Raw genomic sequence first — 25,570 nt, 5'->3', positions numbered from 1 at the left:
CTTTATTAACACATTAAAAAATACTTTAGGTTAAGGTCTTCTTTTAAACAAGAAAAAAGCTCTGGGGGTATCTATCTACAGATGAATATTAAGCCTGACAAAGTACTTAACGTCTAAAATATTGCTTTCCTGCAATGTTAACTATGTTGAAACACTTATTTTAAATGATATTATACACATTAATTATACTCTTATGTATGTAGATAGAATAAGAAATGTGCAGAATATGACAGTTTAATGGTGGAGGTATACAGTACACACATATTGATAGATGTCTGTTGAGGAACCTGCGACCCAAGTTGTGTATAAGATCAATACACCTTAGAAAACCTTGAAATCTTGAAAGGGATATGCAAAATAGCCATTATACAGTTTTTAATTAACTATTAGTAGAGAATAACGAGTAATGAATATACTTTATAAAGATCTGCAGATAAATGTTTAGTCTTCTCAAGCACCAACTATCAAATATCTCTCCTGATTGTTGGCACTTGACAATCACCTTCCCTGAATTGTATTCAGGTGTAACTAAAGTCTGCTTTAAGGGTTGTTTATATTCCACATCATTAATCAGAATCTGCAAAGTAACTAAACTAAATGTAGTGGAGTAAAAATACCAGGTTAACCTCTGAATTGTAGTGGAGTAGAATAACAAAGTAACAATGAGCTGTCGTGTGGGTATATATTAATGCTGCCCATTATGGATACAAGCGATTTTCACCCATTTAGTAATTACATGTTTTAAATGTGTACACACCAATGTGTTTCCTATCGCCTAAACCTCCAGGGCTGTACACAGTTTAATACTGTCAACTTCTACATTTGGGAAAAAAACGTCTTTTAAAACTACAATTCCCAGTAGAGACGTGCCATAGAGAACATGTTGCGAAACACAATAGCCAGCATGTGTAGTTCTGGGGGGGGCGTTCGAGTCCAGTTTTGAATAGTCTGCCGTGGTTTCGTTCCATTTCAAAGAGCTTGACGCTCGGCGTAACCTTGGCGCAACATCACGGGGTTTGTCAACGGGACTGTAGTCCCAAACGATAGCTGGGGATTATGGGTAGTGTAGTGTCTTGGGCCATCCTAAATCTCGAAATGTCCCGTCTGTTTCTGGTGACTTTATTTACGGCTAAAAAGCATGCTAAAATGCCCAAGATTATAGAATTAAACGAATAAATAAAAACAAGGATAATTGTGTGCTATTGTTGAGTAAATAACAGTGTGTTATTTAGAAAAGAATAACAAATTAGAAGGAAGAGATTTTAAAAAATACAGATTTCAGTATTTTGAATCTCTAAACCCCATTTCTTTTCCTCAAAGACGACAAAAAAAGTCCGACATTATACGATTTAAAATAAAAACAAATAAATAAAAAGATAAAACACTGGCATGTAATACGTTAAATAGAATGGTTTTGAATAATAGATGACAGTAAAATCTACTTCACTTTACAGCCCCGCCCACTTTTGGGGAAACCAACGCTGTCATTTGAACGGCGATCAAGCCTGAAGCCACAGAGATCTTCTGTTACTGTCCTTTCTTCTTAGAGGAAGTACAGAAACACGTAACTCTGGATTTGTTTTAATGTTTGAGGTGCAATGAACGACACAGCAGCTTTTTGGCATGTTAAAACTATTATGTTCTGCCTCGCACATGAGAGTAACAGCTGGCGAAATTACAGCCTCGCCTACTGATTTTAATTTAACCATATATCGAGCCCGATTGTCGATTTCAAAGGTGTGCTCTAAAATGATATTTATAAATGACTATTATCATTATTATAAGCAAGACAATAAATGGCAAAGATATGTAGAAAATAAACGTATTTCAGATACGTTCATAAGGAACGTAACCTGGGAGAAAACATGTTTCGAGAAGATATGTAGAAAATAAACGTATTTGAGATACGTTCATAACAAACGTAACGTGGGAGTAAATACGTTTCTAGCTAAACGTAATTGAGAATGCAGTTTAGTTCTGTGGGAACGTAATTTTTAGGAGACAGGGTTGCCCTGACGGTTCACCACTGTATTATACAGAGGTGAGCTTTGCCAGGGTTTTCTGTAATGCTACAAGAACAAAGTGCTTCATTCCAAGAGGAAACATCCATCTTTTGAAAAATGTGACACCTATTCTGACACGACCATGCTGGCATGAAAGCAAAAATGAAGACTTATCTGTCTTCTGCTCTTTACTGACAAAAAGGCAGCACTGTAGAAGCTGTAATCATTTTTAAAGAGCGGGTGAACACCAGGTCATCATTTTTACCTCTAAAAGCCATTTGTAGAGTTTATTTCTGGGATAAAGCTCTTCTTTGTGCTCTTTTATTTTATACAAGAAATGTCAAGTCTTCTGAACAATTACTCTTCCAATTACACTCCCGGTGCCCATCACTTGTGTTGTTTCCTTATGTGTCTCTTCATAACGCTACCACCTCAAAGGATGAGAACCATAATGGAGGTTGTAAATAGAGTAGATTGCAAGGTCAGCAGGAAAAACCAGTGATGGAATAAATTAGGTTCCAGCTCTAAAGAAAACAACAGACAAGACAACATGAATTATAACAGTAAGGTGTGGTAAAAGGGTTCTGTGACCGCAACCTTCTCCTGATTTATCTGACCAGAGAGGCAATTTAACGCTTCTCTGCTGATTTGTTATGTTCGCTGTGACCTGTCCGCTGACATCAATATGGGTTGGGTGTCAGATGGTGGGCTTAAACGGCCATCGTGAAGCTCATTTGAGTTAGCACATGTATGTGTGTGTGCCGGCGCCACATTCATTTCCAGTTGTCTGCTGCTGATAAATGCCAAGGCCACTTGAGAGATGGCGATCAGCAGTTTATTTCCACACACGCAGAATCAACACACACCAATGCAGCACTATAAACATTGCCACATATCCGTAATGCATGTTGAAAAGTCAAGCCAATAGCATCACTCTGTACGTGATGTAATGCTGAAAACATGTGCTGCCAAGTGAAATAATATGTGTTTATCCATGGGTGAGCAGCTGAATGTCTAGCATGATCTCAGTCTCAGGTGTAATGGATGCCTGACAGAGAATCTCTCTCTGTAAATCACATGGCTGCTCTTGTATTTCCTGCATGACTGGTCAGTTTCCTCATCATCTACCGTAGGTACAGAGCGAGCGACCTTGTGATGGAATTTACCCCTAGCTCTGTTTGTGAATTGCATCATCTCACTGTAGTTTGGACATTATTGCATTCCCTGCTATAATAAGCTGAATAAACCCATTACAGTGCAGCCTTTCACAATAAAAAGACATCCTGTAATTGTGAAGATACTGAGCTGTAAGGATCTACAGCCTCTTGCAATGGACAATTAAGTTGCATACAGGAAAAGAAAGACAGCCATTTGACAGTGTGTTTGTGTGTGTGACTGTGTGTGTGTCCAACATCAGTGTTACCTTGGTTACTAATTCTATTTACTAAGGATTGGATCCATTATGCAGGTTCTTCGTCTCAAAGCTGAATAGTTGTTATCACTGTGTGTCAGGGACAGAGACAAGGAGGAGGCAAATATTGAATATTCAGTGTTTTAATTCACACTATTTCAGTGTTTAATAAACAACGTGTATACCAGGGGTCTCCAACACGTCGATCGCGAGCTACCGGTAGCTCGCGGGCAGCTTTTCAGTAGCTCGCCGCTCGATTATTGATTATAGCGTAGTAACGTTGCTTCTTGATTTTTCGGCCACGGCCGGACAATACCGTTTTTTTATTTTAGAATTCTTTCTGTCACACGAATATAAAATTGGTCGGTGACGCAGAGATCAAGGAACAGACGTGACAGCGGCTGGGCGACACCACACACGGAGCAGTCTGTTTTCTCCAGCAACACCAGTCCAGAACCAACAGCAGAATGACCCGCTCTGAATCAGGCCGCGTCGCTGCGGCTCAGAGACACACAGGGAGGGATTTGTGTTTTTGAAAAACACTCGTTATCGTAATGTCAGGTTTTTGGTGGATTTAATCAAGTCTTGGATTGCAGAGTATGAATGTCCTCTTGCTATTTTCAGTTGATAAATACGCGTGGACAGTTTGTGAAGGCAGGAGGAAAGCTTCCGCGATCACCGTCTCCTCTCCGTTCCTCCAAGCCCCGCCCCCTCCTGAAAATAATGAGCGACAGGCTGACAGTGACCCGATAGAAACTTTATTATTCACTTAATCACTGAAATATAATGAAGCTAACTTAATCTCATACATTCATGGGATTCATGTAACAGTAAGACAGAGAATGTAAGTGTGCACCCACATGCACTATTTTTGTTTTTATAATGCTGTTGTAAATACTCCTGTTGTCTGCTGTGTTCAGACTCAAGTCCTGTGTGTGATGCCACATTCAGGACATTCAGTGTCCTTTTTTTAACAGAAGACCGTGGCTAGAAGCTGCAGCTAGACTGCAGAAGTATTAGTTTTTTGTTTTTGAGGATGGAAAAATGTCACACACAGATATAGGGAGGCTAGACCTATACAATTAATTAATTATGGTTTATAATTTCATGTCAACACGAAGAAGAAGAAGAAAAGATGGCTGCACTGTTCAGTGTCAATCCTGTGGAGATGGAGGTTATAAATCTCCAAAATCATGTTCAGCTTAAGTCTCAGCAAAACTCACAACATTTCTGGAGCCTTGTATACGCGCAGAAAACTATAAGAACATTCACCAAGCAGCACTGAACATGTCTGCATTATTTGGTTCTGTATACATCCCTTTGTGAAGCAGCTTTTTCTGGCATGAATGAAATCTAAATACAGAACAAGACCGACTGATGAACATGTAAATGACTCTATTAGTGAACCTAAGTGGGTCCAGCATACACCTGTATGGTAGACTGACTCCATGCAGCGCCATTCATCTCACTAACTGTAAAAAAGAGTGAATGCACTTATTTTACACACGTGCCATTGATGCTTGCAAGGTGGTGATTAAGGCGATGTATTTACTATGTGGGCCATACTAAGAAGTGAAAACATTGTAATTTGCTCTTGGACATGTATGTGAATCTTCAGTGATGTACTTACTTTGTTGTCCATATTAATATGTTAGAAATTGTCGTTTTCTTGGACCTTGATGTGAAGTTAAGATTTTAGATAAGCTTTAGGTATTGCAATTTCACACAATAGTAGCTTAATTCAACTGATTGCTGAGTGCTATGTGAATAAATGTAAGCGATGCGATGCAAGTAGCTCTTGGGCACTTTCATTTTTTCAAAGTAGCTCTCAGGTGGAGAAAGGTTGGAGACCCCTGGTGTATACCATGCTGAAATATAAACTGTAATGAAAAACTGATTTTATTAAGCTATAAAAAACTAAAATCAATGGGAAATGCAAACAATCATATATCTACTTATACTAACTGTGATATTATGGAATTAAAACAAGTGCATCCTTTCCTTGGGACATAATCTTCCTGCAAATCATGTTTTATAGAAACATTCAGGGCATGAAAAGGTCACAAAATAATTATTGCAAGGGAGGTCCACAGAAGCTGAGGGTAATATGTGCTGATAACTTGACAGCGCAAAAAAAGTCTGAATAAAACTGTAACATGAATTACAGCCTCCGCATTCTGTGATCAGTGAAACGGCACACAAAGCATTAGGGACGCAACAATATGGGTATTGAGATATAGAAGCTTTCTCACTGACAGCTACATTTTGGTTTCTCACAAAGCAGAGAAAACTCCTGTGAAATCCACATACCGTTGCTCCTAATTCTCAGCCATACAGTGGTAGCATTTCAACAATGCAAAAAATGATGCCGAGGTAAGCAATTGACTTGCCACTGATACATAACATAATGTGTACCTTAACCAACAACGGCCTTCATTAACAATCACTGTGAAATACGTTGATTAAGTACAATGTATTTTATGGAGCCCTAAAGTGTTCAGTATAAAATAAATAAGAAATTGTGAAATAAATGATTGGTTATTACAGTAGGGCATTATAAGAGTAAGAATGATCGTTATTATTTTATGGGATCAGTTAACTTTTCTTCATTTATATAATTTCCATTTTGAAATGAGCTTTCCCAGTCTGTTTTCCAAGTGATTTTTCATCTCACATTATATTTTATGTCATAATTTCACTTAAATATTGCCCCAAGCCACTCAGCTCGTCCGGAAACGTGCTGCGCAAAATGAAAGTGACGTCCCTATGACCTGCTCTTTCTTTAACCATTCAAGTTCATTACCCAACTTCATGCCATCCCATCAGAAACTGCCAGCTAGCTAACTTACCAGTAAGTAGGCCTACAATTGAGACACCACAGAGAGCCAGTATTAATGGCAGTAGATAATAAAAAAAATGTGGCAGTGTTGTTATTAAATGATGCTTTTCCAAGGCACACAACTCTGAAGTGCAAAAACAGATAGTCTTTGTTGTGGTTACTTAAGCCAAGAGTAAGTTAGCTAGTAAGCTGGCGGGTGTTTGATGAGGGAGGCTAGGGCCATGCAATATGAAGATTCAAATGACAAAATTACACTTGATTGTTAACTGATTAACAGTTAAGTTGGTAATGTATATGTTTCACTATAGGATTAATTATTTCATAATTTCTTATTTGTTCAAATAATATTGACCTGGGGTTCCATAATGTTTCGATTTAGCTGGAGTTAGAGTGCCCCAAACCTCTAAAGCTGTGTCCTCCCCTCCCCCCTCTTTCTGTGTCCCAGGAGGGCAAGTGGATGAGAATGACTGGTAAACTCCAGACCAGCAACGTGACCAACAAGAATGACCTGCGCTCGCTAAACTCCAGAGTCTTTATTGGCAATCTCAACACAGCCATTGTCAAGAAGACAGACATAGAGATCCTCTTTGGCAAGTACGGCAAGATAGTGGGCTGCTCTGTGCACAAAGGTTACGCCTTTGTACAGTATTTGAACGAGAGGAACGCACGGGCAGCTGTGTCTGGAGAAAATGCACGTGTCATCGCTGGACAGCCTCTTGGTGAGTCATTTTTGCTTTTTACTGTTTCTCTCTATTTTGTCGAATTGCTGATGCCATCAGAAAATCATAAAGGGCCAACATGATATGTTCCTTCAGAAAACGTTTCCCTTGGACTACAGGATGTTTCGTTAAAGCCTGTTCTTCACAAGAGTAATGGATTGTCTCTCCCGGGAACATAATATGCCTTGGTCACCTTGCAGACTTTTAGTTTAGAACCTCTCTGGGCTCCTAAATGCTGAAGTGTCTGTGCTTGTTGTCACTGTGTTTTGGAGAAAATCCCTTTGGAATCTGTGAAATGATCTACAAGTGAATATAAACGCAGTTTGATTTGAACATTTACGAGGCAGCAACTTGCAAAAGTATGTCAAAGACACACTACTAGCAGAATATGTTAAATGGCCATGGGATGTAGCTACTTATGATACATTCTCTACTGTGCATGCACTTTGCTATGGGTTTGCTTTAGTGGATGTTGACTATAAAATGTTTTCATACACATTTTGTTTTGCTCAATTGGAATTCATTTTGTATGTGAAATACATTGTCTCAGGCCTTTTTTGCGAAGCTTTGGAATTAGATTCAGCAGTGCTCATTGCTAGACACTGCTTATTTAAAACATTATTTTAAAATAATCACGACTGGATGAATCTGCATGGAGGCAACAGACCTTTTGATTAAAGTATTTTAAAACGTGTTTCAACTAAGGAAGGGTTCAGAGTGTTAAGAGTACAAACATCACTGGCTGTCAGTGTACAGTTAAAAATATCAGCGTATGATGATAAAAGGGATCATTGCATGATGGAAGTTAAGTGTGGATGGATTATTATTTGAATGCTGAATACGTACAGAGTTGATATCTGGCATCAGGGATCTGTCGTAGGCTTTTCAAAGCAGTGGTTGTGAATTGATAATATTAATTAAGGGAAAGGAGACTCAAAACCAACAGTGGGGTGAAAGTGGATGTGTGGTGGTTGCAACTTGTTTGGTATTTTGGGTTAGGGTAAGTGCTATAGGAAGTAAAGAGAACAAGGGTGTTAGTGTATTTAAAAAGTGCTTTAAATGTAATCTTGTTTTCTTTGAGTTGGTCAAAGACAGCTGTATGTGTTGGATTTATTATGTTAATGTCTACAAGTTTTTATTTGGCATTCATGCTCTGGTCACTTCTCACGTTGAAACAGCAAGCTCCACACAGCAGGGATTAGTGAGTCACGATAATACCTTCCCCCCTACATGTGGACACTATACAGTTGGTGGTGAAATGTAAAACAAGTAAATGTTGTTGACAAATAGTTGGCAGGCATATTAATTAGTAATATATGGCCTTTCCGATCTGAGGGAAACTAGACCCCTTTGCACTTAAATGATTCAACGTCTTTACATTTATTCCTGGTATCAATATGTATTTTAAGTGTTTGCACTGAGTAAGAGGCTATCACTGTGGATGGCTGATCAAAGGCCTCAAGAGTTTGCACTATGGCTTAGATTATAGCAAGATGTTGTCTGAAAATGCAATTCATATACAAAACGTCCCTGACAATATACAGAGGTGGTTTGGCCAATTGGATTGTAACTAGTCCTAAATACAAATTACATGCATCCATACTTTCAAGTACTCAAGTACTATTACAATCCGGTCACCCAAAAAGCAATGAATACAAGGGGAACTAGAATGGTCCGCCATGGTTTTGGTATAAATAGTTCCTTCATGGACATTTCAGCAGGACTATTGTACCCTGGCTTGAAGCGTATATTTCTAACAACTTCTACATTCTGCCTCTTCAATATACATTATCCTCAGGTCGGTATTTTGGGGTTAGGGTTGATAATGAAAAATACATTTTTCACACAAGAAAATTAACACAACCGGGGTAAACAAACTTAGTTAAAGGGCATTACCCAGTGAAAAAGATATTCCCCAGACTGTTAACTACTGCGTTAATGAGCATTAACTTTGACACAAGTGCAGTGTAAAATGCATTATTTAGCAAAAGAAAATACAAAGCTTAATGGTTATTAAAGGACAGGTTAACGGTCTTCTTTGTATTCCCAGAACACATTAATTAACCTAAACATAACACCAGGCAACTGACTAAACTGCCTCAGCCTCTTAAAAATTCCATTTGGCCAAGACCCTGCTTTCACATGTTTTAAAAATCCTTATTCGACAAAGTGGCCAGCCCTGATACCATTGTAAAATAGTAGCAAGAAACATTATGATCTAATCACTAAAACCACTTGCGGAGGTATCTTTTTTACCGTAAATGCTAATGCTTCCTTAGCATCCTGATGACCCACAACAACCCAGTTCCATTATCTCTTGTTGGTTCTCAGATCTTAGGAGCTGGCTTAATCCACACTATCTGAACATTTCCAAAAGCCCAGATTGCAATTAACATATTCTGGGTGATTCAGTTTGCCTGTAACATATAGAATCAATCAAGACACTTTTGAAGATGCATTTATATGCCAGGTGTGAACTTTCCTTTGCAGAGCTGTCCGCTTGAGATCAAAACACCAAAGCTGCAAGTCAATGCCAGATGAAAGCAATTAGTTTGCTTTATTTGCTTTTTTGTTGTTAAAAAGGGTAGTGTGCATCAAAGCCGGCCTTATTGGTGTTTAATGTCACCTTTTCACCAACTAATGGGATGTTCACTCTGAAAATAAATGTTCTGATCTTATATCCCTGCAACAATGAATAAAGCATGGTAAAGAAAAATCTAAAACTGCAAGTAATGATGAGCTCTGTATGCCTGATTAAAGGGTGGCTAATGTGCTCTCAGTCTTCCATTAGTTTCATATTTGCCATTATGAATATTGTAATCAGCGAATAGGCAGAAAAACAGTTATTAAAACCAAAACCATCACTGGTCAGAGCCAAAATGAACACTCTAACATATCCAGAATAATGGTGTTAGTGATGTATTTGTTTGTTATCTACAATTCATAAGACTCTCATTATGTATGACTTCTTGTTTTTGGTTGAGAAAGCACACATAATCAAAAATCTGACACCATAGTTGAATTCAAACCGACTGTGCAGTAAGGCAACACTGCCCTCAGTGATATCACTCAATCTACACGTCATGGGACAAGAATATGACTGGGGGAGTCTTAATTGACAATCAAGGACACCCTCAGTCTCCTCTCAAGCTGATGCTTTTTATATTACAATGGCAGATTAATCGATCAGCTACATAATGATATAGAGTTTAGTAAATTACCTCCACAAAGTATCTGCCCGACTGTTTCACCTCAATTTCAGGGATCACATTTGAGCCGTGTTACTGGTGGAGCTGCATTCAGATATGTGGGTGTTTCAACCACCATTGGCTATTGGGATCATGAGAAGCCCGTATGAAATGAAGCATGGCATTTTGTTACGGAGGCAGAGGTACGTTTGAAAATCACGGCTTTCTGCTGGCACTGGAAAAGAGGTCAAAGGAATAATCACATCGCTCTTCGACTGCACGGACCCACCTCGGCAGCTCAGAGGCACTGGTGATGACTTATCTGTGCACTCAAGTGTCAAAGGTCAAAGCCTGCCACCTCCACAGAAGATAAGACTATCACTCTGAATCTATGTGTGTGTGCGACTGTGGATGAAGAAAAGCTGATAAATGAATGCAAAAACGATATTATAGCACAGCTGGCATCACCTTCCTCCCCCTGCCACTAAGTGGCAAAAAGGCGATGCTCCATTACCCTATCAAATATGAATAGGCGTTCACGAGATCACATCTAGGATTGTGAGCACAGCAATCATTACTAAATAGCAATGATATTCTGAATGGCACAAGTGCAATATCTCTGTGCATTTCCTGAATTACAAGCATGAAGAAATCAGTCTTAAAGCACTCCACATGAACACAGATGTTGAATTTTGAGTCTTGCAAAGCAGACGTGAAGGATATTTCCTCTGTTGTCTCTTTCACAGCAGTGCTGAAAACTCAGACAGCGTTCCAATTAAATCCATTAAGTAATACATCTGCATAGCACAGTGTTTTGGCATTTATAATTTGTTTACTGTTTGCAAACTTTATTAAACAGATTTTAAACTGACATGCGCTAACTGCAAAGCATTTGAATATGTTTAGGATATTGTTTTTTTAGTTATTATTAAAGAAGGTAATACACCTTACATTGCATATAACAGTAATGCCTAGTAGAATGTTGGAATGTCTCACCACTGTTTAAATGTCATAAGCATACTGATCTTTCTTTGAGTTTTGATACCTTCATGTCTCTTTCCATGTTGTCTGCTAACGCTATAAGGTATAGGAATATTTTCATTTTCAGGATACCGGAAAATAATGTACTTTTAGTGGGAATCAAATGAAACAGCTGTAGGTGTTATTTTGGCTAATTAAACCTCTGCTCAGATGGGTGGAGCTCGCAATCTGCAGTCACAAAAGTATCACAGCCATCTGAGTGCAGCTCTACAGTATGTTGTGGCATAAGGCACGTTAAGTACAAGTTTATCTGTCTCTCGCTTGTTGTCGTTGTGTGTCTTCCCTCTGGCTAAAAGCTGGATTGGGGAATTCCTCCTGACACAGTGACATGATGATTACTGGCATCCATGAACCTCAAATGCATCTGAGCAGTTTTCCCTCATCGCCCACTGAGATGTCTCTGCTGTATCTCCATGGCCTCGCTCCTCAGTCAACTGTGGGCTGCCATAGAGTCAAAGAGTGACATTGTTTTGCCCTCAGCTCTCCCAGTGTGCACTAAACCTGACAATTCTACTGCTGAGTCCCCAAATATACATGTATACAACTCACTGTATAACCCATATGTAACTGAAACTAGCTAGCTTAAAACCAACTTAGGTTTTGGAAAGTTTTCTGAAATGTTCTGATGAGTTGGACTACTTTGATGGATTTGAATCAAAAACGTTGCACACCCAACCCTGTCTCCAGGGGTGGACTGGCCATCTGGCATACCGGGCATTTTCCCGGTGGGCCGACGTGCCTTTTGGGCCGACACGTCATTTCTTTTTTTTTTCTGAAGTCCCGGCCCATAAGACGGGTATATTGGCCCTCTGTTTAAATGTTTTTAGTAATTGACACTGGGCCGGCCCAATCAAATCTTTAATCACCTCCCCCTTTGGGCCGCTCGGTGTGCATCATTAAATCACGCCCCCAGGAGGTGAGCCGGCCGTTGAAGCCAAACTTCCTTTTTTTTCGAGAAAAAAAAAAGTTCGAGTTAGAAATGGCGAAGGCGAAGGCCAAGCGAAAAGGGAGAGCAGAACAATTGCGGGCAAGAAAAAAGCAGGCCCTTCGTGCTGATGCTGCCGCTTGTGTCAAAATAACCGACATGTTTAGTACAGGTGCAGGTCCATCTTATTCTAACCCGTGGCCGATATTGGTGGTGAGGAAGATGATGAGAGGGAGAGAGATCAGCGCGAGTGGGGAGAGCGAGGAGAACTGGCGGTAAGCAGAAGCTAAGAAAATTAGGAAAATATTATTATTAAGGTTATGATACTCTGTAATTCTGGAACCCATTAATATCCCTTTGATGAAGCACTAATAAGACAAATATTATAAGAGAAACATTCGTTAGCCTCCAAGCTAGTAAGCTGGCTTTTTTAGGTTTTCCCTGGCAAGTTAAAATATAGCTTAATGGGACTCTGATACGTTGTCTCATAGAAAGTTAACCAACATTCATGAACAATTACTGTCAGCTGGCAGCTTGTTTTGTTTAGTGTATTTACTTATTTGGTTATAAGGGCAACAGTGGTCTTTTGGGACCTGAAGAAAATGTTTATAGTCAGCTTGTTGTGGTAGTTTTGATTGACAATATATAGAATGAATAATATAGAAATAGATAAAAAATGGAGGCACACATGTAGTTTTGACCATTAACTGTGTGGTATTGTTATGTCAATGCCTATTTGTATGGACCTCTATCAGGGAATCCATTCATTCTGTATCATTGTGTTGAGCCAGGTAGCATCCCCAGAGGAGGAGAGTGAGGAGAGCAAAGAGCAGGAGGACATAGATTACTTTGCCCGCCCCGAGCCATCTATGTTACAGATGTTTTTAGAACAGCACCCACAACAACATACCAGAAATCCAGTTGTGCAGACGGTATTCACCTGTAAAGATGGCACCAGCAGAAAGTGGCGTCATATTGCAAGGGACGTCATATGTTGTTTTGTTTTGTATGTCTTTATAACTGGAATGTCAGATTGGAGGCACGCACACCAGCGTACAGAGGAGCACAAAAAGAGCATTACACATTCAACCTGTGCTGAAGCTTTTTTCTTACGGTGCTCTAAAGCAGACATCGAAAGCATGTTTGCTGGCAGTCAGATGTCTGCTCATAGGGAACAAGTCCGAAAGAGACGTCAGGTTTTGGAGTATGTGGTGGATGTGGTGAAAGTGCAGGCAGGTGGAGAATGAGGGAGCATATATGCTAGCTGACAACACCGTGGACCACGGTAACTTTTTGGAGCTCATCCTTTTATTAGGAAAGTATGATGTCTGGTTAAAAGAGCATCTGGATGATTGCGTAGAGAAGAGCAAGAAATTGCACCAATCCAGTGGAACAAAAGGTAGAGGGTCTCTCATCCCCCTACTCTCCAAAACTACTGTTAACTCCATCATAGAAACTGTTCGTAGTCTAATCAAAGAAAGTATCTCCAGTGATGTCCAGAAGGCCGGAATGTCTTCTGTTCAGCTGGACACAACACAAGACATAACTTCTCAGGATCAGTGTTCAGTAATCTTAAAATATGTCAATGAGACTGTGCAAGAGAGGCTTGTGGCTTTAGTGAAGTGCCACGCATCCACCGGACAATACTTCAAGCATCTGAAACTGGACAAGGGCATGTGTGTATAGGTAATGCAACGGATGGAGCATCCAATATGAAAGGCCGGTACAAAGGATTTTCTGCACTGATGACCTCCCAGTCACCCACTCATGTCCATGTGTGGTGCTATGCTCATGTTCTTAATCTTGTCCTGGCTGAAACTACCCAAAATGTCATCGAATGTGGAACACTTTTCAACCTAATCAATGACATAGCAGTGTTTATCAGGGAGTCATATCAGAGCGTCAATCTGTGGGAGAAACAAGCCCAAGAAAAGATGCCGTCGACTCATCCTGTAGACTCATCTGGTCCTATCTCTATCGTGTTGTCATAGAAAGGGGAGGCAGGGCACTATAGGGTCCCCCCCCCTTAAATTAACTAGAAGTCATCATTTAAGGGGTTATTTTTAAAACTTTTCTTCTGGGGGGTGGGCATACCCCCCCAGACATTATATTACATTGCATTTAGCTGAGGATTTTATCCAAAGTGACTTACAATAAGTGCGTTCCACCAGGAAGACACAACCTTGAAGAAAACAGAATCATAAAGTACATCAGGTTTCATAGAGCCAAACATTTCAAGTGCTACTCAACTGGCTTTAGATAAGCCAGTCCTTTAGTATATAAATGCTTTGTTAACAATTCTATCGCTCGAAGTGGAGTCGAAAGAGATGAATTTTCAGTCTGGAAGATGTGTAAGCTTTCTGCTGTCCTGATTTCAATGGGGAGCTCATTCCACCATTTTGGAGCCAGGATAGCAAACCCACGTGTTTTTGCTGATGGGAACTTGGTTTGGCCTACCTGCCTGTCAGCCTTCCATCTGTGCACAAACTTATCTTGTGCCCTCATTGGTCATGTGCGCGTTCGTGTGTGGTGGAGGAGTGGCTCTGTAAGGAAGTCTGAAGTTGGTGCATCATGGCATGTGGCTCATTAAAAAATAAGTACAGCTATTGTCTCCCTCTTGTATAACTGGTGCCCCACCTGCAGCAGGTAATGCAGGGTTGCCAACTCTCACGCATCTAGCGTATGACACACGCTTTCACTCTCAATCTCACGCTCTCACGCTGCCCAAACTATTCTCAAGCCAAAAACAAGATGAACCGGTGATCGTCTTTTGTTGGTTATTTACAATGTTGAGTTGACAGCTGCTCAAGTTGTTGATCCGCTCCCTCCCCGCCTCCACCACCATCAGACCCCCCTATTAGTGCTCGGTCACTGTTCGCTTTGTGAGAGGGTTTGAAGGTCTAATTTCTAATGATTGATAGTTACACATACTTGTTGTATGTATTAGTTTAGTTTGCCCCCGGTACGTAAAAAGGATAATAATAGCGTTTTTTTAAATTATACTGAGTTATTCTTCTTGTCAATAACCGCTACTATTTGTTTGTTTTATGGATTTGGGCCGGCTGGGTCTAAATGCCAGGGCCGATTTGCTGTCCCAGTCCAGCCCTGCCTGTCTCCTAAAAATGACGTTCCCACAGAACTAAACTGCATTCTCAATTACGTTTAGCTAGAAACGTATTTTCTCCCACGTTACGTTAGTTATGAACGTATCTCAAATACGTTTATTTTCTACATATCTTCTAGAAACGTATTTTCTCCCACGTTACGTTTGTTATGAATGTATCTCAAATACGTTTATTTTCTACATATCTTCTAGAAGCATATTTTCTTCCACGTTACGTTAGTTATGAATGTAACCTAAATACGTTTATTTTTTACATATCTTTGCCATTTATTGTCTTGCTTATAATAATGATAATTAGTTATTTATAAATATCATTTTAGAGCACACCTTTGAAATCGACAATCGGGCTCGATATATGGTTAAATTAAAATCAGTAGGCGAGGCTGTAATTTCGCCAGCTGTTACTCTCATGAGCGAGGCAGAACATAATAGTTTTAACATGCCAAAAAGCTGCTGTGTCGTTTATTGCACCTCAAACATTAAAACAAATCCAGAGTTACGTGTTTCTGTACTTCCTCTAAGAAGAAAGGACAGTAACAGAAGATCTCTGTGACTTCAGGCTTGATCGCCGTTCAAATGACAGCACTGGTTTCCCCAAAAGTGGGCGGGGCTGTAAAGTGAAGTAGATTTACTCTCTATTATTCAAAACCATTCTATTTATTCTAACGTAAATTACATGCCAGTGTTTTATCTTTTATTTATTTGTTTTTATTTTAAATCGTATAATGTCTGACTTTTTTTCCGTCTGTGAGGAAAAGAAATGGGGCTCAGAGCCTCAAAATACTGAAATCTGTATTTTTTAAAATCTTTTCCTTCTAATTTATTATTCTTTTCTAAATAACACACTGTTATTTACTCAACAATAACACACAATTATCCTTGTTTTTATTTATTCATTTAATTCTATAATCTTGGGCTTTTTAGCCGTAAATAAAGTCACCGGAAACAGACGGGACATTTTGAGCGATACACACCACAAACCCACTAAAATGATTACCCAAGATCCTCAGCTTGAAGCTTTTTGATTGGATGTTTTAGCCGCAATGCACGCTGGGATATGGTGTTGATATGATATGGAGATATGATATCCGACAACGAAAAATAAAATAATACCTAATTCAGAGTGTGCTTGCTTTTCTCTTTGGAAGTCATCACATAACGGCATTGTAATACACGGTTCGGCTGCATTAAATATTACACATCTGCCGTAATTCTTTATTTATAGAGAGAGACAAACAGGAGAACTGCTGCCAAAACTGAATACTTGATGTGGATCATAAATATATCAACAATTAAACAACATCTTCAATTTCTTTTCACAAAATACGTCTCCTTGCAGTATCAATAGTAATTCGGCTGACTTTTATATTTGATCCAATTGGTATATAGGTTATATTTACACCATAACGGTGCACAGCTGATAAAAAAGGACTTGTAGTTTTTAAAGATATTACTGATTTTCTTTGAATATAAGAATCTAAATACTGAGTTGAGAGAATAGTCAGGGGATTTGGGTGATGGGAGACACATCTATGGAATCACAATTTCAATAGCTTACTATTAAATGACGGATAGCCTGTGCCTTTCTGTCTGTGATGTTTTACAAATCAGATATTAATGTGTAGAAGTAAAACAAGAGAAATAGTACAGCAATATCCTGTAAAATTATGTAAAAACATGAATAAAACTACACATCTTCAGATGTTATACATAAGTGTCTACACTAATAATACAAAGTTATTATTAGTGTGCTGTGTGTACCTTGTGTGCACCGCCTAGTGGTTAAAGCATGTTATTGAATTATTTTTGTTGAATAATCTTATTTGATCAAAACAATATTAAGAGTACATACTTTCATAGGGGGAAAGTAGAAGGTCAATGATAGAAATATAGAATATAAAAAGTCAAGAAGATACTAAGTGATCTCTACAATAAAACAGTTTAGTGCTGGATGTACAAAGATATTAATAGGAGGATGTGCAAAACAGAAAAACGAATTAACCTTTATTAACACATTAAAAAATACTTTAGGTTAAGGTCTTCTTTTAAACAAGAAAAAAGCTCTGGGGGTATCTATCTACAGATGAATATTAAGCCTGACAAAGTACTTAACGTCTAAAATATTCAACCTGATCTCACCAGAATGCGTGACTCCACCACGACTCCTTAACACCACAATGCGTGGTGGAGTCACGAACTTTGTTACATTTGCGTCGGCACCACGCAAACAACCCCAATGTAAAGTGAATGAGGCTCCTTTGTCGTGGTGCACACACGCATTTCTACAACGTGCATTGTGTGTAATGCAACTGTTATTTTTATTAAATTAGTTAGTTTTTAAGGAAGGCCAGAGCTTCAGCTGTGTCAAATAGATTGTTCCCTTCAGTTAACGTTATTTAAAAGATAATGATCATGTCCCCTGTATTGTATTACGAGCGTCCATTCCCATTGGATAACGGAGAATTTTACACCCGGAAGTAAGTAGCCTATTCTCCTTACTGTCGATTGATTTTACAGTGATATCTGCACTACTCATCGACTAAAAAACACCAAATTGTCCTTGTTAATTACACAACATTGATTGGTTTGAATTGTGTACAATGCTTTTGTATTTTCCCCCTTCGATTCGGAGAAACAAATATATTTTCGGAGTTTTTGGACGGCAGAAGACACTACACTACCCAGAATCCTCAGCTATCGTTTGGGACTACACCATGTGCTTAGCTTGACAAACCCCGTGATCAGTCCTCAACCTCTGTGATTGGATGCGCGACGTTTACACAGAGCGTCCAAAAGGACTTTGAAATGGAATGAAACCCATCTACGGCCAGAGTTGGGTGTAACGCGTTACAAAGTAACGCGTTACTGTAATAATATTACTTTGTCGGTAACGGAGTAGTGTAACGCATTACTTTTAGAATTCAGTAATCACACTACAGTTACTAACATTGCCCCGACACGCGTTACTTCGTTACTTTCTAAAATCAGTCATAATCAAACCTCAACAAACACCTGCAAAGAACACATGCTAAGGTGGAGCTAACACACAGCTATTTGTTGTGTGTTTATATCACACACGGAGTCTGTTCTTCTTCTCTGTTTTCCGGTTGTTGCCTGTTTTGAATGACGAATACACACTACCGCCGCCTGCTGGTAAGGAGAGTTATTGCCACTCACGCATGCGTAGTTCGTACGTGCTCGGCTGAAGTCTTTGCGGTGTCTGGCTCCAGTGCAACACATGGCCAGCATGCAGGAGAACACGCTGACGCAACAGCGTGAGCAGAGATAGACTGCGCAAAATATACAGATAGCAGGAGACAGAGGACAGCCACGGTCAGATAGGAAAACATTCAGGAGCTATCTGGATCAGTCTTATGCGACAATGGAAACTGAACTAAAGAGAACATTTGAAACTTTAGCAGTCTGCGTGATCTGCCTGCAGGGAGGGGCGGGCCGGCCCTGCGAGTAAAGTAACGAGTAAAGTAACGAATTACTTTATGTAGAGAGTAACGAAGTAGTGTAATATATTACTTTTTTTTAAAGTAATATGTAATATGTAATATATTACTTTTTTTTAGTAACGACCCCATCTCTGTCTACGGCATACTATTCAAAACAGGAATCGAACGTGTCCTACCCCCCTCCCCCCCTTAGGTCACAGGCTCCTCCAACAGTGCTACCCAATAAAACAGATGCACAGAAAAAATTGTGAAATAGTGCAATAAGAGTCTATATACAAGTGATTGGAATATGATATATTAGATAAATAATTTCTAAGTAGCAGCCAGATGAATGTTATTTCTAAGTTCAGGTGTTTAATAGTCTTCTGGCCTGTGGGATGAAGCTGTCTCTGTGTCTGGTGGTTTTAGTCCGAATGCTGTGGTACCGCCTGCCAGACTGCAGCAGACAGAACCGTTTGTGGCTGGGGTGATGGTGGTCTTTTATAATCCTGAGGGCTTTCTTTAAGGTTAACCTGGTATTTTTAATCCACTACATTTATTTTAGTTACTTTACAGATTTGGATTAATGATGTGAAATATAAACAGCCCTTAAATCAGACTTTAGTTACACCTGAATGAAATTCAGTGAAGGTGATTGTCAAGTGCCAACAATCAGGCGAGATATTTGATAGTTGGTTGCTTGAGAAGACTAAATATTTATCTGCAGATCCGTTTAAAGCATATTCATTACTCGTTATTCTCTAATAGTTCATTAAAGACTGTATATAATTGCTATTTTGCACATCCCTTTCAAGATTTCAAGATTTTCTAAGGTTTATTGACATATCATATACACAACAGTGTAGTTATGCAATGAATGAAAAACTTGGGTCACAGGTTCATCAACAGTGCATTACAAGACATCTATCAATGTGTGTATACTTCCACCATTACACTGTCGTATTCTGCACATTTCTTTAATTAAAGCCTTATTAGTTAGCACATCCTCCTATCAGGCACTAAACTGTTTTACTCTAGATATCATTTGAGTATCTTCTTGATATTTTCTATTCTATATTTATATAATTGACCTTCTACTTTCCCACTATTTTGTATGTACTCTTAATATTTGAATGTTTTCATAAAATATAACACATTCAAAAGTGCGTTACAAAAATGAAAGACATTAAGAAAAAGGCATTTTAAACAGTCATTAAAAAGCAACACAATCTTCCTGCATTGCAATTACTCTAAACGTGTAATAACGTGCTTTAACCAGTAGGTGGTTTGGGTTAAAAGCATAGGTTAAAAGGCTGTCAAGTTTACAGTGTTAACAAAATAAAATATACTGCTGTTTCCGGTTTAGTTTACGACGAATATTATTTTGTTATTGTTTTGATATTTGTAACACAAAAGCGATGGAAAAAACCCATAGCAACCAAAAAAAGATGGTCTTAACATGACCCAGTCGTCTAGTAGTTAATAAAAAACAATAATATCAAAACAAAATATTACTACTAACTTTATTGTGAAATTAAAACAGAACGGTAAAAGAATAGTTTCCGGTGTATTCTGATGCCCGATCTCTGTAGATAAATAAAGAACTAAGACAGATGTGTAATATTTAATGCAGCCAAACCATTTATTACAATGCATTCATGTGATGACTTTCAAAGAGTAAAGCAAGCACTGCTGAATAAAGTATGTTACGAAACGTTTTTTTTCATATGGAATGCAGTTGGAGGTCAACCAATCAAAGAACTTAAGGACTGATCACGGGGTTCATGGTGTAGTCCCAAACGATAGCTGAGGATTCTGGGTAGTGTAGTGTCTTCTGCCGTCCAAAAACTGCGAAAAAATATTTGTTTCTCCGAATCGAAGGGGGAAAATACAAAAGCATTGCACACAATTCAAACCAATCAATGTTGTGTAATTAACAAGGACAATTTGGTGTTTCTTAGTCGATGAGTAGTGCAGATATCACTGTAAAATCAATCGACAGTAAGGAGAATAGGCTACTTACTTCCGGGTGTAAAATTCTCCGTTATCCAATGGGAATGGACGCTCGTAATACAAGACATGATCATTATCTTTTAAATAACGTTAACTAAAGGGAACAATCTATTTGACACAGCTGAAGCTCTGGCCTTCCTTAAAAACAAACGAATTTAATAAAATTAACAGTTGCATTACACACAATGCACGTTGTAGAAATGCGTGTGTGCACCACGACAAAGGAGTCTCATTCACTTTACATTGGGGTTGTTTGCGTGGTGCCGACACACAAATGTAACAAAGTTCGTGACTCCACCACGCATTGTGGTGTTAAGGAGTCGTGGTGGAGTCACGCATTCTGGTGAGATCAGGTTGAAAATATTGCTTTCCTGCAATGTTAACTATGTTGAAACACTTATTTTAAATGATATTATACACATTAATTATACCCTTATGTATGTAGATAGAATAAGAAATGTGCAGAATATGACAGTTTAATGGTGGAGGTATACAGTACACACATATTGATAGATGTCTGTTGAGGAACCTGCGACCCAAGTTGTGTATAAGATCAATACACCTTAGAAAACCTTGAAATCTTGAAAGGGATATGCAAAATAGCCATTATACAGTTTTTAATTAACTATTAGTAGAGAATAACGAGTAATGAATATACTTTATAAAGATCTGCAGATAAATGTTTAGTCTTCTCAAGCACCAACTATCAAATATCTCTCCTGATTGTTGGCACTTGACAATCACCTTCCCTGAATTGTATTCAGGTGTAACTAAAGTCTGCTTTAAGGGTTGTTTATATTCCACATCATTAATCAGAATCTGCAAAGTAACTAAACTAAATGTAGTGGAGTAAAAATACCAGGTTAACCTCTGAATTGTAGTGGAGTAGAATAACAAAGTAACAATGAGCTGTCGTGTGGGTATATATTAATGCTGCCCATTATGGATACAAGCGATTTTCACCCATTTAGTAATTACATGTTTTAAATGTGTACACACCAATGTGTTTCCTATCGCCTAAACCTCCAGGGCTGTACACAGTTTAATACTGTCAACTTCTACATTTGGGAAAAACGTCTTTTAAAACTACAATTCCCAGTAGAGACGTGCCATAGAGAACATGTTGCGAAACACAATAGAGAGGCGAAGTCCCTCCCTTTCCGGGAGCCTCCATGGGACCCCGGAAGCGTAAAATTATACATTGAAGTCAATGGAGAGAGAAAGGTTATCTTTTGATCCCGTTTGAATTGTGCCACGAATGACACATATGATGTTTGTCAATTTAAAAGAATATTTTGCAAGTCAAAAAATTAAAATGTGTCGTAAAACTGTGAAGTTACACATTTTTTTGTGTGAAACCGCTGAGTGAACTACAGGTCTCTTGGTCTCGCACAATACGCGTCACCATCACAAAGATGGCCGTCACGTTAGCAAATTTCACCTGTTTCTTTCAGAATGAGAATAAAAGTATAAAACGAGGTGACTACAAGTCTGGACACGTTGAGAGCTGTACATACACGAAAGGGGAGTTAGTCGGTTCTGTAAGAGCAGCGGGACCGGCTTTACAAGATGTTGGTGAGTAATATGAGTGCAATGTGTAACGTTAATGTCAGCTAGCTAACATTAGCTAACAAGGTACACTAACGTGTTTTGTTTCAGTAACTAGTGTTCTCCTTTAGAACTTCGTGGTCTGTGTGTATGCTGTGGATAACATTAGTGTTCACAAGAACAAGGTAAACTCCCGTGTTTTGTTTTAGTTGCTCTTCAGATTGAAGCGGCCAGTTTTATATCGACTATACAGGATATTCTATACTGTATGTGTGATCTCCTTTTACATCTCGATGTGTCATTTGAGTTTATTTGCTGTGTGTAGATTCAAGGATTTTGGTGACATGAACATGACCATCGCGGAGGCAGTCCAGTTACCATCCTTCTGTCTCCGTGAGGAGGGTGGGTCATATATCACCCATACTGGCACCAGGTCCAAGGGCAGCTGCACATCACAGACCGGAGTCTCTGCTACTTTGTTGTGTGGACCACGAAGGAGGCGATCATCATCCTCATCCCCAAAGACCCTGCATGGCATGGAAATCTCCTCCTCCTGGAACAATTCTACACCCAGCATATGCTCCCTGTGTTGGCCAGTAGAGAGGAGGACATTTAAATAAACATACTCTTAACACCCTCAGACTCTGCGTTGTGTTCCGTATGTGTGATGGGGTGTTATGCAGAGGGGAGGAAAACAGGACACAGCAGATTGGGATTGTGGTGGAGACGCTGAGCAGTTATTTAATTGTTGCATGTAATTATTATTATACTGCGTGCTTCTTAGTTATTCCATCTTTTGCTGTACATACATTGTATGCAACTCTATATTTACTTGTTATCTACCACACTTCCTTCTACATCACACACCATCATTATACATGATGGTGTATATAGGATATATATATTTGTATACATTACATATCTGTAAATTGTATAATTTAATTTTTCGTATTTGGGATTGTTGGAAACGTCTTTTTGATCTCTCTGTCTATAAACACAAACTGAGTAAGATTGACAATAAAGTTGACTTTGAAAAATATATATATTCTTTATGAAAATAGTTGACTGTTGGAGAAATGAATCCAAATGAAACGTTGGACTGAACTACAACTACGCCTTTAAATCTCTACGGACTGTTCTTCAGTGGGATGGCAAGTTCCTATCTTTAAACATGTATTAGTTTTTTCTCAACAGATTTGATTTTCTGAAGTTAATTTAACTTAACCATGTAAGGTCATTATTAAAAAGGTACAATCAATTTGTTTAGGGTTGACTAAAATAATGATAAACATTTCATTTGGATAATTTACTGACAGAATAAGAAACTCAATAATGCTCTACTCACCTGTTCCTTTTTATAAAGTGAAACAGTTGAAACGATAGATTTTTAGTAAACTTAAAAACAACCTTCTCCAAAAGCTATCAAGGAATATACCGAATACTTATTTTAGAACTTTATTACATATTATTTGTATATAGTTTGAATGATCCATAATTGACAGAAGCTTGTGTTTACACTGACCTGTTACTCATATAGTAATGTCTTTGTAACTTCAGTAAACCACTACCTCACTCATTTCTTTCATTCATCACGGTTCAGTAAACTAAGTGACACATGAACCAGTTTAATAATTATAATAACGTAGGATTGCAACTCTTTGAAACTGTAGGTGGCTCTTAAAAGAGCCGTTGTGTTTGGGTGTGCTGGTCTCAGGTCAGTTTAAGCCCTCTCTCCGCGGATGCAGCTGGATGTCCTTGGGCATGATGGCGACCCTCTTTGCTTGGTTCATCTTACTGGGGGGCAGCTACATGGATGTCGGTGCAGTCCACAGTCATTGTGCAGTTGAAGGCAGAATGGATGAAGGCAGAATGAATGTATTATTGACTCCGAATGAAGCACAACTTCATGTCATACAATACATTGACTTTATTTGTAATTGTGTGAAAACATATGAGCATAATGATTAGCAAGCAGGACCTGCAGGAACAGAGCACGGTGATGGATGGAGCTGGGAAGAGAGAAGAATAAAGAAAACAGATCAACTTCATTTTCGGATATTAAAAATTCAATTTCAAAACAAGTTGCCGCTCCTACAGTTTTCTAGTGTGTAAAGATGATTTCACTTGACCTATGCAAAATATCACACTCAATACATGTGTGTCTCTGGGGGGTGCATTGTGCCTTTGATGTATATAAATAATATACCATAACCAAATACTATTACGTACAGTGGAAATCAGGTTGCCAGAGCAGGTCAGTGTGCATGTTCCTCAGGGTCTCAGCAGTTACAGGTGAGGGAAAGGAAATAAAAGAGAAAAAGGTCAGTAACAACACTTTAAAGTAACACAACAGTAACACTTTGAATAATTATCTCTTCTAATAATTTTCTCTCAGTAATCACTCAACTACTGTCTTTCCAACAAACAGATTGACTCACCCTTACTGTCATCACAATGAAACACGTCCAGAAGAATCTGTCATGCAAAGCTCCCTGCCTGCCTTCGACTCTCCCTGACTGCTTCCATAGCACCCGGTGGATGGCGCAGTATAGGCTACTCTTCAAATGTTTCACGAAATACTTACCATCTACTCTTACTCTTACTTCATGTAATACAATAATAACTTCATGGTAAGGCTACTAAAAATGACAAGGCTACGTAATGTAATGCTAACTAACGTGCTCGCTACTCGTCGCTACTAGCTAGGTAGCTAATTTGACTGTGTTCCATGCACAACATGTATATTACCTGAGATGTCTGATCCGGCGACTCCTGGTCCTTTCATCAGACGGGAAGCGATAGAACGAGCAAGTGGTTTGATCACTTATGTGATTACAACCTGGTACAAAGCACACAGGCATCTTGTAAAAGTGAATTTATTTTTAGCAATCTCTTATTTATTGGAGGGAATAAATCGGTTATGAGATCTTCTTCTTCGCTTAAATGACGAGTCGCAACCACAATTATCGCCTGTGACATCACTTACGCGAGCCAGAATGGGATTTGGGATTTGTAGTCTTTGTAGTCGCGTATTTTTCATAGTCTTATATTTCAACAGTTTTACGACAAAATGTGACTTTTTTGACACGGAACTTATTGTTTAAGATTGACAAACATCATATGTGTAGTTCGTGGCACAATTCAAACGGGATCAAAAGATACGTGTTCTCTCTCCATTGAATTCAATGTTAATTTTTCGCTTCCGGGGTCCCATGGGCCGGAAGTAGATGGGCGTGACTTCGCCTCTCTATAGCCAGCATGTGTAGTTCTGGTGGGGAGTTCGAGTCCAGTTTTGAATAGTCTGCCGTGGTTTCGTTCC

General features: G+C 38.9%; 1 protein-coding gene across 6 annotated transcripts in view; it reads left to right on the top strand.

Annotated features, from left to right (window-relative positions):
• The window catches only part of LOC117465930 (RNA-binding Raly-like protein), a 170,624-nt gene that overhangs the window by 67,653 nt on the left and 77,401 nt on the right, over positions 1-25,570 (top strand). For all 6 annotated transcript variants that reach the window (XM_071206929.1, XM_071206928.1, XM_034109036.2 and 3 more), the window contains exon 2: positions 6,699-6,972. In XM_071206929.1, coding sequence (XP_071063030.1) covers positions 6,711-6,972 — 262 coding nt within the window. In that variant the 5' untranslated portion in view covers positions 6,699-6,710. The remainder of the gene's footprint in view (positions 1-6,698; positions 6,973-25,570) is intronic.

The sequence above is a fragment of the Pseudochaenichthys georgianus genome, chromosome 20, assembly GCF_902827115.2.
Source record: "Pseudochaenichthys georgianus chromosome 20, fPseGeo1.2, whole genome shotgun sequence".
NCBI classification, from domain to species: Eukaryota; Metazoa; Chordata; class Actinopteri; order Perciformes; family Channichthyidae; genus Pseudochaenichthys; species Pseudochaenichthys georgianus.
The sequence above is the reverse complement of the archived record's forward strand: the minus strand, read 5'-3'. Positions and strand labels throughout refer to the sequence as shown.